Consider the following 17,025-nt stretch of genomic DNA (forward strand, 5'->3'; position numbering starts at 1 on the left):
CAAAAGTGTAAATTCTTCTGAAGCCCTCAATAGGTGTTTTTTTTTTAAATCTCACCAAGAACCGGGGAAGAACCGAATCCTTCTCAGCCCATGCCATTCAACATGCTGTCTTATGGTTAGCAAAAATGTATGGAAGCATACCTATACAAAGCTATGAACCTTTAGATCATAGGATGCAGCTTTCACAACAAATATGTATTACCTTGTCACATATTTTCTTTTATTTTTTTTTCTCAAGTAACAAACAGGCCAGCTTCTTTTTTGAATACCAAATACACAGCTTCACAGCTTTGTGACGTGATGTATATTCTATAGTGTGGAACATTTAAAGGGCACTAGCATTCTCTACTGACTGCCACATGCAATTAAGCAGATCATAACAGTGATTAGACAAGTTTGACACAACTCTAATACTTTGACTTGTAGAATCACATAATGGCAACATAAGATCCAAGGAGTGTTAAAGTGTTAAGTCCATGTTTGTGTCAGTTTACAAGCCTGGGTCCAAACTAGACAGCACACAGAAGACGTAAATGTATTTTACATATGATTTTAAGCTCTGTTGATGCTCCAGCTGGTTTTTTATGGATCCTCTGATGTTAGTCATTGCTTCTGTAAGACACATGCTAAGTCCTGTAACTCTTTTAACATTCTTCATTACTTTTATTTTTTCTTTGTATCAAATGATTATCAAACAGCATAAGGTAATTACTCCACAAGTCTGAATATCTTAACTAAAGCACTGCTGCAGTTACAATAATCTGTATAATTCAAGTGTATGCCATTTTACAGAAACACTGCTGCTTTGAGCTATCTAATACAATACAGTGAACCAGAAGAACTGTGTATTAAAACCAGAGATATCAATAGACAAAAATGCAAAAAATTAAGTTTCTGTAGTGAAAAGAAAAGAAAAACACATTGTGGTACTGATCATGAACTGTTAACATTCAACATTAAAGTAAATCTGACAAAGAACACTAAAAAAATTGTAGTGCCAAAATACTACTTTAAAAACATTCCCGGTGAATTTTAAATCCCTATAAGGGACATTATTAAACTCAGTTGACTATCAACCAGAAGAACTGTGAATTGAAACCGGATATATTCTTAGCGAAGGATGCAAAAATACAATTCCTGTTGTTACAAGAAAAGAAAAACCTAGATGGATGACAGAAGAAACACTTAAAATTGTAAAAGACAGGCAAGAAACAAAAGTAAATGGTGGCAGGAAGAGGGTCAGAACTCTGAATGCAGCTTTTCAGTGAATGTCATATCGAGACAAAGAGAATTATTATAATATTTAGAGCAAAGAGAGAACAAAAAAGAGGAAAAACAGGAGATGTTTTCCAGAAGATCCAATAAATCAAAGGGAAATTTAAGTTTTAGATTAAGAACACTGAAAGACCAACAGGGAAGTACACTATCTGACCAAGATAAAATAGAGAAGGTGGAAATAGTACACTAAAGACGTCTATAAAAGAGATAAAAGAATGACAAATTCCTTTGAAGAGGAATCCTATGATGAAGAACCTGGAATTCTAGCAAGTGAAACTGCTCTGAAAGCATTAGGAAGTAACAAATCATCAGAGGTAGATAGGATATCAATATAACTATTTCGAGCCACAGAGACTGAATCTGCCAAAATCCTAATAAGAGGCTGACACATATGGAAAACAAAACATCCCACAGACAGGAAACACTTAATAAACATTCTGATCCCTAAGAAAGGAGATGCAAAGGACTGCAGTAACTCTAGAACCATTGCCATAATTTCCCGTGCAAGCAAAGGGATGCTCGAGGAGTTGCAACAAAGGCTTTGGAGCGAGAAGCACCTGATATGAAAAACTAGATTCCAAAAAGGAAGAGGTAGTCAATATCATACTGCAAATATCTTTTAGCTACTGGAGCGCAACAAAGAATTTCAGAAAAATATCAGCCTATGCTTTACAGATTACAGCAAAGCCTTTGACTGTATGAGATGCTTTGGATTGTTCTGAAAGAAATGGGGGTGCCTCAGGACTGTCCTAATGAATAACCTATATTGTGGACAAGAAGCTACCATTAGAACAGTGTAGAGAGAAACAGAATACTTTCCTATAGGCAAATGTGTAAGGCATAGGTGTATTTTTCCCCTTACTTGTTCAATGTGTACACAGAACATATCATATGAAAAATTGGATTAGAATCAGATGAAAGGGAAGTGTAAATTGGTGGAAGCAACATTAATAATCTAAGATATGTAGATGATACCATCTTGCCGGCAGAAAGCAGTAATGACTTGAAATGAGTTGTGGTGAAAGAGAAAGAAGTGGCAAAGCGAGACTGCAGCTGAATGTTAAAGACCAAAATCATGACTACAGAAGAATTAAACGATTTTAATGTTGACAATGAAGTAACTGAAATAGTTAAACTTTTTGTATACCTTGGTTCAACTGTCAATCCAAATGGAGACTGCAGCCAAAAAAAATCAGAAGACGGCTGAGACTTGGAAAGGAAGCAATGAAGAAATTAGAAAAGACAATCAAGTGTAAGAATGCATTACTGGAGACCAGGACCAAAATCTCCACACTCTTGTGTTCCCAATCATGATGTATAGGTGTAAAGGCTGGACAGTTAAGAAAGCTGACAGGGAAAATGTTTTGTTTTGAAATATAGTGCTGAAGAAGAGCTTTGCCACATCCTGGACTGACAGAAAGATGGCCAAGTGGGTCCTGGAGCCGATTAACCCTGAACTGTCCTGAAAGGTTGAGGGTAGCAGAGAAACAGGAAGACCGAATATGAAATGGATCAAATCCCTAAAGGAAGCAACAGGCTAGAGTTTACAAATCCTGAGCAGGGCTGTTCATTTTGGAAGTCACCCATTCACGGGGTTGCTAGAAGTCGGAGGCACCTTGACAGCAAATAAACAACAACAACATACTACAATGCCCATTTTCTTTATCAGTTTCACATTTTGTCCATTAAGTAAAGCCAAGACCAGGACACTTTCTGGAAATATATAAATCAGAGCTGCTGAAGAATGCAAATAACCTGTTATATCAAAAAAATCACAATAAACCATTTCAGCTACTTCCATGTAACAAAAAGTACAAAGAAGCTTATTTGGCCATATATATATCCAAAGATGAAACATGTTCAGTTAAGTGGTGCACAAAAGAGAAAACCATAAAAAAAAAGAAACAAGAGAAGACTTTGGATTTAAAGTCCAAGACTGCAAAGGTGTCTGATTTCTCCACACAAGTTCCACAACATGATATACTGCCCAGAGAAGACCTTTGGTCTAGATGGGCGGGACAGAAATCCAATAAATAAATAAATAAAATACCTTGTTGTTGTTGTTTAGTCGTTAAGTTGTGTCTGACTCTTCGTGACCCCATGGACCAGAGCACACCAGGCCCTCCTGTCTTCCACTGCCTCCCGGAGTTGGGTCTAATTCATGTTGGGAGCTTCGATAACACTGTCCAACTATCTCGTCCTCTGTCGATCCCTTCTCCTCTTGCCTTCACACTTTCCCAACATCAGGGTCTTTTCCAGGGAGTCTTCTCATGAGATAGCCAAAGTATTGGAGCCTCAGCTTCAGGATCTGTCCTTCCAGTGAGCACTCAGCCGTGATTTCCTTTAGAATGGATAGGTTTGTTCTCCTTGCAGTCCAGGGAACTCTCAAGAGTCTCCTCCAGCACCACAATTCAAAAGCATCAATTCTTTGGTGGTCAGCCTTCCTTATGATCCAGCTCTCACTTCCATACATCACTACAGGAAAAACCACAGCTTTGATTATGCGGAACTTTTGTCGGCAAGGTGATGTCTCTGCTTTTTAAGATGCTGTCTAGGTTTGTCATCGCTTTCCTTCCAAGAAGCAGGCGTATTTTAATTTTGTGACTGCTGTCACCATCTGCAGTGATCATGGAGCCCAAGAAGGTAAAATCTGTTACTGCCTCCATATCTTCCCCTTCTATTTGCCAGGAGGTGATGGGACCAGTGGCCATGATCTTAGTTTTTTTGATGTTGAGCTTCAGACCATTTTTTGCACTCTCCTCTTTCACCCTCATTAAGAGGTTCTTTAAGTCCTCCTTACTTTCTGCCATCAAAATCCCTATTCTGGGTCAAAACCAATCTCCATCATCAGAAGTGGACACAAACACAGTAAATACCACTCTGATCATTACAGAATCAAAATATGGTATTAGAATCACTGAGGTGTCACAGACAGGTTCATCTACACATGCCTCATTTCTGATCTCATTTTGACTATAAATTCTCTTGATACCTCTACTGCAAATGTTGAATCAAGTTACAATACATTCTGGGGCTGAAATAATTGCTGAAAATGAAAGTTTTGTGGAGCATGGTGATGGTGGTGAAATTATTCTGTCTGCAAAAGATAAAGTAAACCACAATGTAGCAAAGGATCCAGGGTTGTTGCTTGATTTCTCTACTGAGTATGTGGTTTATTGGATTGCTTTTGGACCCAGTGACTGTCAACATCACAATGGGCCATTTGACAAGTCTTACTGGCATTTCAGTAGTGGCAAACCAGTAAGGTATTGTTCGCAGAAACTTTTTATTGGGACAAAAACCAATGGTGAGAAATACAAAAGAGAGGGGTTACAATAAACAGGATCAGTTTATTGTTTCGTTTGCAAACTGTTTCCTCCTTAAAATTTCTTGAATTTTATTTCAGGAGAAGGGTTCAGTGACTGGCAAAATACTATTATAATTGATAAGCATGAAAAAAGCACTACTCACAGAGACTCTATGCATATGTATCTGCTGTCCTCTGAAGATGCCGGCCTCAGAGACCGGCGAAACGTTAGGAAGAACAACCTTCAGAACGCAGCCAAAGAGCCCGAAAAACCCACAACAACTCTATGCATACTTAGCTCGCAGACAAGGTGTGGGGTCGGGGTAACAGTTGGAAAAACAAATTCAGGAAGAGTGTGATTATTGGGAACATGTCTTGTGGCGTGTCATAGTTGTTATTTGTACATTAGCTGAACATGGCTTGGCTTTTTGAGGAACAGAAGAAAGGTTTGGATCATTGCAAAATGGGAATTTTTTAAGGGCTGCTTGAACTCATAAGCCAGTTTGATCCATTTTTAGCACGCTACATTTCAAAATACGGAAATTCAGGCAGAGGAAATCCTTCTTACCTGTCCAAAACCACCTGTGAGGAACTCATTCAACTAATGGAACAAAAGGTCCATGCGCTCATTATTGATGAAGTAAAATCTTCTTGTTATTTTAGTTTGTCAGTCGATTCAACACCAGATCACATATCAATTAGTTAAGTGTTGTACTTAGATACTTAAAAGATCGACAGCCTACTGAAGGGTTTTTTAACCTTTCTGGAAATGAAAGGCCATACTGGTGAGGAAATGGCAAATCAGGTATTACAGTACTTACGTGAAGTTTATAGGCTAAACTTTTAAAGATGTAGGGTTAGTCTTATGACAACACTGCTATATACGTCTGTGCGTTATAAGGGGATGCAGCAAAAATTTCTAGAAACAAACAAGTTTGCTATATACCGTATCTGCCCTGTGCAGCTCATTCCCTAAATCTGTTAGGCCAAAGTGCTGTTAATTGCTCTCAAGAGGCAGTTAATTTCTTCTCTACAGTGCAGTTACTCTGTACCTTTTTTTCCAGCGTCAAGCAGCCAGTAGAAAATTCTTAAAGGTTGTATTGGAAATGAAAATGTTTTAAAATCCCTCTCTGATACCAGATGGGAGGCACATGCTATGGCAACAGCAGCAATTTTGAAATCTGTCCTTAAAATTTTAGAAGCATTAGAATACGTATATAGCCGAGGACCAGTCACAAAAGGGAGATGCAAATAATATTGCAGATAAGATTCAAGAGCTAGAATTTGTTTTTATGTTGAATTTTTGGAATGAGATTTTGCAGAATTTTCACAGAGTAAGCCAAGCTCTACAAAATGAGGGTGTGAACTTGGAAACATGTGCAGATCTGTATGTATCATTAGCTGATGAACTGTGCACTTCACAAGATGAATCTGAAAGATATGAAGCAGCTGCAAAGGAAATGCTACCAGATGTTGATTACAAGGTAGCTACAACTCACAAACATATCAGAAAGAAGGTACCCAATGATGGAGATGCACCAGAAGTATATCTAAATGCCAGAGATAAATTCTGTATCACCACCTTTTAAACAATTGTTGACAAACTTGAAACTGAGATGAAAAAGATATATAAATAGCAGAGATTTTCTTTTCTAAGTGATGTGCCACATGATGTTACTTCATCACCTACTAACATTGAAAGATATTCTCCATGCTGTCAAAACTTGATTGATGCTTACCCAGAGGACTTCAACAGTAATTTCTCAGCTGAGCTTCAGCAGTTTCATTCATATGTGTGCCATAAGTTCAGTGCAACAAAAAAAATGTAAAAACAAGATTCAGTTCTGCTGAACTTTATAAAATAATTGTAGAAGACAATATTGAGTGTGCCTTTCCAAATCTAGACTTTTGTATGTTTTTAACATTAATGGTCACAAATTGCTCAGTTGAGCATTCATATTCTCATCAGAACAACTATGCAACAAGGCAGGCTGGATGCCTTATTTCTATTAAGTACAGAAGCAGATGTGTTACATAAGATCAGTTTTGAGGATCTGATCAAAGACTTTGCAGTTAAAAAAAGTAGGAGAAAAAAATTCAAATATAAATAATAAACAAACATTATTTTCCATCTTACTGTAAGTTTTGTTTAATTTCAATAAATAAAAAATTATTTTGTGGTTTATTATTATTTATATTTTGAATTACTTATACAGTATATGGGGGGCACCAAAATCTTTTAAGTGCTTAGGGTCTCTAGGGGTCTTAATCCAGCCCTGAAGCCAGGCCAGAGGTAACCAGGGTCTCTCTTACTATGGATGAGCTCAAAAACAAACAATAAGCAAACATGCAAAGGAAAATTGAATTCAGTAGAGCAGATTCAGAGTTTAGCAAACATAGTATGGTCCTCATCAAGACTTGCCACCTCCATTTTTAGGTGTATAGTGTTTGATAATACACTATATGAAAAGAATATTTCACACAAAAACCTAGAATTACAATGAAAACACACAGAACTTTCAGTATACCAAATTCAACATCTGGCAACAATGGCAGTACTGCGACCTAAGTGGACCTTGTCACTTCAATCACTGAACCTTTGAGCTGGGCCTAATTCACTATCATGGAATCTTAGTACAGTACCTCTTTGCTAAAATGTTGCTTTAATAAAATCCTTCCAAATTACCTATTGTTTTTTATATTTAACAACAATTCCGTTAGAAACATACTTATAAACCCACAAAAGGGCATATTTTTCAGTTGAAACCAAGAAAAAGTAGCAAGGAATACTCCCAGAATCAAGAGTGTGTGAGCCTCTTCATGTTTCCAGTGTTAACAAAGTGAGGCTGTTAACTACTGGAAGTATTTATCTTAACGATTCATATTACATTTGAGATGTGATAAATTAAGCTGCCAATTGGTTAAAAAAAGGGCTAAGATTCATTATCAAGAAATCAAGCAATATTTTAGCAACAATGGTAAAGATTTTTGTTGCACAGAATGGAATGCAACATGGAGAGAGTGGCTCCTTTATGCCTCTACTCTAACTATTTTGGCCCAAGTGACTTAACAGAGTTTGGCATTCAAAACTCCTTAAAAAACTGATTAATGTATTAAGTACAATAATCAAGAACTGAATAGACACAACTGAAATTAATTTTCTCAGAATATGAATGGTAAAATGATTCAGATTTCACCCCAGTTCATTTGTTAACGTTCTCAGCTAGAATTCACATTTAGACCAACTTAAAAAGAGTGCTTTAAAATAATAATTTAAAAAGAACCATGTCCCATACATCCATTTATCTGCCAGAAAAATACAACAAATGGATATATGCTTAAAACCAACAATTTAAAACAGCAAATTCTTTTTTTAAATGCACCAAATTATTTCCAGCCATCATTTCTGCCACCATGTTAGGTCTATAACTAGGTTCAAAACACAATAGATATTCATGGATGAAATCATCCACACTGTATAGGCCAAACCCATTTCAAATGGAAGTGTTTATATGTACATAATATTTAAGCCAATCATTAAGTGGTGGAGGCTGAAAAGAAACATGCCTGTGGATAAACAAATGCCTTGCCAACTGATTCTCAAGTATCTGTTGCCAGTGTCTGTTAGACAGGATACCAGAATACAGTGGACCCTCAACTTACAGATGGCTCGACTTACAGACTTTTCGAGTTACAGACTTTTCGAGTTAGATTCAACTTGCAGCCAGAGAATCGACTTACAAACCAGAAAAAAACCCAAAATGGAATAAAAATAGAATAAAAACCACTGGTTATGGGATTAATTGGTTTTCAGTGCATTGTAGGTCAATGGAGATTCGACTTACAGACTTTTCAACTTGCAGCCACCATTCCAATACGGATTAATTCCTTAAGTAGAGGGTCCACTGTAAAGGGACAAATGCTTTTGTCCCTGACTGTTGGCAACTGAACATATTTACAGCAGTGGTACACGAGTGCAAGAGACGCCATACTCACACCGAAGTCAGCTGAACGCAACAGAACCCTAAAGCTGGAAGCTTCAATCCTGTGACAACCAAGGAGTTTTGTTAAATTTCAGTGCAGGGGACTTGGAATAAATTATTGTGGCCTAGATATATTAAATGCACATATGCCAGTACCAAAGGTGATTGTGTGTTTTTGATAGCCATGCATGAGAGTAATAGCACAAAAAATGAATTCTCTTCTCATCTGAGCTGCAGCACAGGAAGAGTTCTAAGGATGTAGCAGTAGCCTTGTTGGTGTGTTCCAAAGATCCGCCCACTCTGCCATCGTCTTCTTTGCCACAGCAGCCAATCTAATTTCTCCAAGAAGCTCACAAGGAAGACAACAACATCCCTCTGGTAGTTCATTCTCCACCTTCATGGCACCAACTAGTACTGAACATATATTCATCACATACTGACTTCAACATGAATGTTCCATACAATCATTAGGGATAACAGCCATACTCACCTTCTGAACATTTTTCTAATTGCCTTTTAAAGCTGCGTAAGCCTGTTAAAGGTAATCCATGAGGCTATTTGATTTTCTCAAGAAGATGCCTTACTTGTCTTGCCGCTATACTGACATGACTTAAAAAAACAGCAAACCTTGATATGATGTAGTCTCCAATTCAACTAAAATTTGTATCACAATGGGTTTCAAACTGACAAAACAAAGCAATTGGCCATATATTCAAAATTCTACCTGATCATAAAGTTTCTTTTTAAAATAAGATCAGCAATTTCTTTTGCACAAATTGTTCAAGCTACACAGAGAACATATGATTTTTTTAAAAAAAACCCACTTTAACATGCTGTACCAAAGGATGAATTCAGTACTCCATCTTCACATGATACCTTTTTTTATTACAATATCCAAAACAAAACAAAACAAAAAACCTGGGTATGCATGTTTCTGGGATCTCAAGGTCCTTTTTTTTTCCCTACCAAATTTCAGGAATGTGCCATCAAGACTATATTTAAAACCATAAGAAGTTAAAAGAAAAGAAAAAAGAAAATGCAGTTTCTTCATATAACATTCTGTGTGTCTTACTAGCAATCGCACCACCATTTCTAAACCCTGATTTGTTTTCCATAATGCAAATATATATAGATATATATTATATGTATGTATGCATGTATGTGTTGGAAGCCCCACCCACCCATCATTAGTTATGTCTATTAAACTTCTGTATTAGTGTCAATCAGCTACAGATACATATTACTTTAAGAATTAAATACATAATTGTTTAATTCAAACAAGCAGAAGGGCAAGAAGAGAAAGCATTATGTGGATGGCACATTTGGTTGTAGATTACCAAAACATTCAACCATTACAATTCAATGATTCTCTAAGTAATCAACTTTCAATGAAACATCTCTGTTGCAATTACATGTCAAAGTACGCTAGATAGATTCTTTTACTACAATCTTACTGTAGCAGTTTAAGAATTACTATTACAAAAAAAAATTTAGTTAGTGTACTCTTCACAGAGTCAAAGAGGCAATGTAATAGTTGAGTAGAGAGTGTAAAGAGTGCTTCTAGAAACTAGGAATTTCTGGAATAAACTACTTGGTAAGCAAAATAGCTACAGAACTCACAGCCACAACGGTTATGTCTACTATATTTCATTTAGTTAGCTGCAGGTTCAGTGCATTCAAACTGTGCCCAGTCTCTTAATGATGAGTTCTGCTAGCGTTCTGCTAGCGTGAGCTTTTGGAACAATTTAACACTGTTTTAAATTGAAGACACCCCTCGTTTATGTGAACTAACTATGTAAACGTACACAGAAGAGAGGAGTTCAGAACCCGGGAGAAGAAGAAGAAGAAGAAAAAAGAGTGCTTGCAATGGCCACATAAGTGAAATATTCAACCTGAGGGGAGGTGAAACAACTCAGTTTTTTAAAAAGACAACTGAAGCAAACAAAAAAGCAAGGGGCAAAGAGAAAAAGAATATAATCAACAGAGCAAATTCTTTAAGAAAGAAGCCGCTCTCTGACGACTATCCCAGACTGGTGTCAGCTGCTCTGCTCTATAAAACTGAATTTCAGACCTAAGGCTTGTAAGTTATAAGAGGCCCCTGCAGGCCTAGTCCATCTTCAATGTCACTGAAGTGCTTTGATTAGATATAACTTTTCCCCATGTTCACTGGTGAAGATAGGAGCCTTTTTGTAGTGTTCCACCAACTCATCCATAGTATTAAACCGACGCTGCCCAATGCAATAGACATTGTCCACCAGCTGCACCTTGAAATGTTTGTTCTTCCCTGATGCCTTTAGAGATACTGAAAAGTCGCTGGGCTGTGAAGAGAAGAGAAAACTGTTATTGTTTTAGGTTCAACAATAAAAAATGTGCCTTTAAAAAAAAAATGTCTGCTACAGCCCTGATCAGGCATTACACACCACAGTTTATCCGAGACTCAAAGAGAGGTGCCTAGCCTCATGCCCCTCTGTCATAGCTTTCCTTGTGTAAAAAGTGACTTGGACAGAGAAGGAGAGGTTCTTGTTTATGTGGAAGCTCTCAGTGAGAGAAGGAATTGGGAAATTAGGGTCCTTGCTGGCATGGAGGACCTCTGTGTGGCAACCTTTTCTCTTCAGGCTCATTGCCTTTTGCATCAGGAAAACAAAAAACGCAATGAAAGGAGGCATGTAGGGCAGGGACCCTGGCACTCTCCTCTTTGTGTGCTGGATAAGGCACAGTGAGTGATGTCTTTATAGCACTGATGTACTGAAGTAGCTGTGTTCTTTGTATGAGCTACTTAAATTGTGAACTACTATTACCATAAGCAGGATGAGTAGTTAAGTGAAAGGCATCTCAAAAGCACCATATACAGGTAAATATTATGCAACCTGAGCTTACCACTATTAGAGGCCTATGAGTCTCAAGAGAAACATTTCTGTTAGTATTTAAACAATACTGCACGGTCATACGCATACGATGTTAATTGACATGGTGTTTAACTCTATGGCCACGAGAGGGCCTTTCCTCTCTTTCCACTGGAAAAGAAAAGGACTCTTTCACCTACTATATCTACAAGAAGGTTTACGGGTTCGTCCAACTGAACCCTTAGCGTGGCAAAACAAAACAGCTTCAACATCCAATTATTTATGTATAACAATTTTAAAATCTGTTTGTCTAGTTTTACTATGACACAAATAAGCTAACATCGCTTCAGAAATTTGTGTCTGAAATGAGTGAATAATTTTTGCTACATATAACTTTTGCTATTTTGCAAAGCATAAAGCAACAAATGGTGGTGTGCAAACAATAATTTCTACCTGTTTTCCTTTAATCTAAGATTATAATGTCTTTAATAACCAGTAGAGAATCTTCCTCTATTTTAGAAATGGGGACACTGATAATCTATTTGTGAAGCATAATCAATTCCCCCTTTTTTAAAGGCTAACACATGAGCTAAGGCTGCACCAATGAACCGAAAAACAAAACTACTGAAATATTACCAAAAGAACATTGTAACATTGTAATGTTTCATTTTGTAAACCTTCTGTAGGTTGCCAAAAGTTCTTTTTTGTTGTTGTTCAAGAGCTGGTTGATTAATATAAAGTACTGTATTTTATCATATCTGTACTCAGAACGGTACTAAAAAGCATCTCCCACTGCTAATTGCTATCACAGAATTCTTGCACATCACTGTACTGGAGTGCTTATTTTATATTTCTTTATGAATCATCTCTTCAACACCACCTTCACTCTGAGGCCTAGTGTACAAAGCTGTTAAATAAAAAGCAAGGGTATACCAGCAAACATTCTGGATAGCACTCACATCACGGCTGGGGTTTCTCATTATTCTAGCCAGAAAATCTAGTAATTCCAGTGATTTAGAGACTGCAATTGTAGTTATCTGTCCCAGACTCTTCTCTCTTTTCTATCCAACCCACTCTGCCAGATTGCCACTCAGCCTACATGTTTCCAGCTCATTCTCCACATGTTTCCGGCTCATTCTCCACAATGTGCATGCACTGAAGACACTACTACCGATGAACAAAATGAAGAACATGAATGGCAGCACCAACCATCTGTATATGACTGATATAATCCCAGCCTAAAAAGGCCTCTCAGAGTTAAAGCTAATCTGGAAAGGAATGGTTTAGACAAACCATCAAGAAAAATCAGGCTTCTTATATTCAAAAAATAATATGTAAATAAAACATCTCTCAAGTACTGAACTGACACATGCTGGGAAAAAAATTTGAATGCCAGAAAAGAATTAAAATCACAATGTGCAAAGTATGAAATAGGGCATCACTGTCTACTGCAATGTGATTATGACATGACTGCATGTTATATCTAACATGAGATGCCAATTTCTGTTGTAATTAAAAATGAGGTTTTTAAGGATGGAATCTGACACTGAATGTAATGGCAAAAAACAGTTCTGGAGCTGATAGGGCAGAGCTAGAATCTGAAATACAAAAGCAGGTTTGTACAAGGCTAGATGCCAGAATGAACTGCGAGGGGATCCGCATTATGAGCGCACTCTTCCAGCAGACCACAGTGTTACAATAATTGCATCAGCAAAGTGCCACAGGAAACAAAATACAGTGCTATGACTGCTTTTCCTTGCCCGCGGAGCTTTGAACAGGAGATGTGCAACTGCCTTTGACTAGCTATTTACCAGGCAGACGTAGAAAGAAGGACTGACTGACATAAAAACAATGATCATTCTTTGTGGTCTGAGGTTTACTAAATGCATTTCCATTATTTCACCTTTCCTTTTATAAGAGGGCCATTCTTTCAGGGCTCCTGCTGCTCCTCCCCTCCCCACCCAAAAAAAGTCCAGGATCTGAAGGTCTTGAACAGCTGCTGATGTATGTGTCTCAGGTTCCCACCCTCGACTGGTATTTCAAGTAGCACAGGAAACACGAAGAAAATGTAGAAATAATTTTACTTCTCCCCCCACCACAGCCAATATTCAAAATAAAAGTCTAAGCCTCTCCATCTTAAAAAATTTAAAGATACCATCGCACATAACCACGGATGCTTAATGCAGACCAAAACTATTCCCTGCTGCTTTCCTTGGATGTGTTCTAAGGCTGTTTGTTTTTATATTTTGTTTCTGTTTTCTTTTCTTTTCTTGTTTCAGCTCCTGGAAGATATTTCTGCTCCTTTTCCCACTGGATATAAGCTGCTACAGTTGGATGGCTTGCACGCAATCTTTCCCAAGCGTAGACCTTTACAGCAGCACATAGCGCCCACAGGCCCTTTAAGGGTATACCTAGAGGTCGAATGCCCGTTACTCTGCACCTCACTACATAGATTTCCTCTTTCAAAATACCATACTTGGGGGGGGGGGGACCAGTAATTTGATACTATCCCCTTGGTACTGCACAGCCAATACAGCTTTGCCCCCCTTGCCCAGTTCAGAAATGTGACATTTGGGGACTTTGATTATACTTTTGTTATAATTTTTCTTTTTTAAACAACTGAACAAATTCAACCTCAATAGCTCAAAGAATAAGAACAAGGAGGAAGAAGAGAGAACGCAGGAACTCTAAACACAGTTTTAGACACTTCTTAAGAGATGGGAGGGGGTGGTGTCAAAAGAAAGAGAAAGCAGCAAAACCAAGGCAAACAGTGTGGACGCAGGATGGATGCCTCGCACGACAGTTTAAGCAATGCTCAGGGGTGGCTCATTCAATGATCAGAGCAGATACCTCACCCTGCACACTGTTGGGGAGGGGTCTGTTCCAGTCACCAGATGACTATGCCAAAATTGGAAATATGCAAGACAATCTTTATATGGTAGTTTGGGGTTACAATTTATTTCCAGCTCGTCATCTCATCTATTCTCTATTCCAATTAAAACACTTCTTTATCTGTCACTCCTTTTTCATGCATACTCTTTGTGGAGTAGTGCAAGCTTTCTTCTCTAGTCCACTCTGTCTATCAAGCAAATCCTTTTTCCAAGACCAGAATATTCTCCATAAGGCATGGGAACCTATTTCCTCCTAGATGGCTATCAGAAGTCTATCCACGCCAAAAGGCTCCAACATTTCTAAATGATGTACGGCAGTGGTCCCCAGCCTTGGGTCTCCAGATGTTCTTGGACTACTACTCCCAGAAACTTTCACTACCACCTCTGCTGGCCAGGATTTCTGGGAGTTGAAGTCCAAGAACATCTGGAGGCCCAAGGATGGGGACCGCTAATGTACGGCATTGACTGCTACAAGACTAACAGTATATCAGTCCACCTTTGTTACTCCAGATATCTAGTACTTTTCAATTTGTAACCTCCCAGAAAGCCATTTCAAAAGCAGGCCTGCAGTGGATCATTCTTAGGGCTAAATCTGATCATCTGTACAATCTCCTCAGATTCAAATTGACTAAGTAAAAATCCTTCTAAAAGACAGCAAAGAGCTGAAAAAAACCAAACTATTTTTGAAGACTAACTTATCTAATTCAACTTTATACAGAACCCAAGGTCTTTTCTTTTTGTTTTAATTATTTTAACTAAAAACATTTTAAGGAGCCTAGTGCTGCAGTGGTTAAAACTGCAGTGCTGCAGTGAAGACTCTTCTCACAACCTAAGTTCGATCCTGGACTCAGGTAGCTGGCTCGAGATTGACTCAACCTACCATCTTTCCAAGGTCAGTAAACTGAGTTCCCAGCTTGCTTGGGAGTGGGGGCATGTGTGGCCTTTATAATTAAGTTGTAAACTGCCCAGAGTGTTTTGAGTGCTATGGGGCAGTATATAAGCAGTATACTTGCTTTTTTTTCTTTCTCAGCTCTGAAATCCAACTCTGCAGGTATTAATCCTTACCAACTCTGAACCTTTCATATGATTCTGTTGAATGTGGGACCTATTCTGCACCTCATCTCACTCCGTCTTGCAAACAAAAACTGATGTTGCTATCAGCTTTTGACACAGTTGCGGTCTTCAGTGCTCTCACCTACAAAACCCTTAATTATTTCCTCATTTTGCAGACAACATATAGCAAATGATCAGTTTTTTGAATCAAAGTACAGTATTTAATATAGCATACTCATTCAGAGACATTTAAAATATGTATACATATGAACAGTTAATCCCCTTCAATAATAAGGTACAGTACTCTTTTTATTTACAGGAAGGAGATACTTTATGTTGAAATGATTCTAAGATATAATAAATATATCACAATAAATATATGTCTACAACACTCTAGTCCATCTCTGAGTACAGTAGTGGCAAACCAGAAGATACTATGTCCTGACAGCTTCTAATTAACCAACTAAAGACACATATATTATTTGGGGAAAATATTTAGTTCAAGTATACATCTTTAGTCAAATTTATATCATACAGCAGAGCATCTTTCAAAAGCATACACATATTTCATGTTCATAGGACCAACTAAATTTTGGCTGCTCCTCAACTGGAACTTACTAGGGGTTCTATGAGTCAGCAAAGGCAACTGAGAGTTAATTGCTAGCAATTAAATTTGCATGAAGTCTCTCTAGTCCAGCAGCTGCCTCACAAGCAGGTTTGGGGACCTGAAACCAGCTGGGGGTGGTGGTGGAGGAAACCTGTTGCCTCATAACTATCACCTTGAAATGCTTCCAGATCCCCAACCCACCCAGCTTCAATTCTCCCATGAAAAGGCCACATTTTGTTTTGCACAGTAGTTCTTTTAAAACATTTATTCATTCATATGTCTCAGGGCCTGGCGAAGACCACAAGGTGTGGTGAGCAGGAAACAGCAACTCAGATCTTATATCTATCAGGAACTCACTAGATTACTTTAGATAAACTACAATTCCCTCACCTCTTGAATACACTACAGAGTGTGTGAGAGAAAGAGTCCCTGAACATCTTTAGAAAAGAACTTTTGGCCGTGAAATGCAGACCCTAGATCCAATCCTCTCTTCCTTTTGTATTTCTAAATATCCCCTATGCGTAATACTTCATTTTTATATAACTGTCTACATAAATATCTTCTAATAGTGCATAATCCTAAAGCACTACTTTTAAAGGTAAAATCATCATAGTAAGTAATGAACATGAATCAATTACCGTATTTTTCGCTCCATAAGACACACCTTTCCATAAGACGCACCAATTTTTAGGAGAAGAAAAGAAAATATAATCTGTTTTCTTCACTCCATAAGATGCACAGACTTTCCACCCCCCTGTTTTGTGGGGGAAAAGTGCATCTTATGGTACAAAAAATACGGTAGCTGCTTGTTAACTCCGGTAAAAATGTATATTCATTGCTCCCCACCACCATCTATAAAGGAGAGTGGCTTTCTTCAAAAAGTAAAATGTTTAAAATAAAATAGGGAAGTGACACAGACATTAGGCATAAGGAATCTATTTGATTTTTAAATAAATTATTAGAAGTCCAATTTCTGCCCACATGAGCAAGTTACAACAATAGCAAGTTCGAGGCAGAACCAACCACCGATTATACCCCACAGATCACCATATGCAGGTATGCC

General features: G+C 37.9%; 1 protein-coding gene across 4 annotated transcripts in view; it reads right to left on the reverse strand.

The window, feature by feature from the left end:
• Window positions 1-9,432: 9,432 nt before the first annotated feature.
• NCK2 (NCK adaptor protein 2) overlaps window positions 9,433-17,025 on the reverse strand; it is a 91,099-nt gene continuing 83,506 nt past the window's right edge. For all 4 annotated transcript variants that reach the window (XM_072994529.2, XM_072994527.2, XM_072994525.2 and 1 more), the window contains one exon: window positions 9,433-10,886. In XM_072994529.2, the coding sequence (XP_072850630.2) occupies window positions 10,692-10,886 (195 nt within the window). In that variant the 3' untranslated portion in view covers window positions 9,433-10,691. The remainder of the gene's footprint in view (window positions 10,887-17,025) is intronic.

This window comes from Pogona vitticeps, chromosome 3 (assembly GCF_051106095.1).
Source record: "Pogona vitticeps strain Pit_001003342236 chromosome 3, PviZW2.1, whole genome shotgun sequence".
Taxonomy (NCBI): Eukaryota; Metazoa; Chordata; class Lepidosauria; order Squamata; family Agamidae; genus Pogona; species Pogona vitticeps.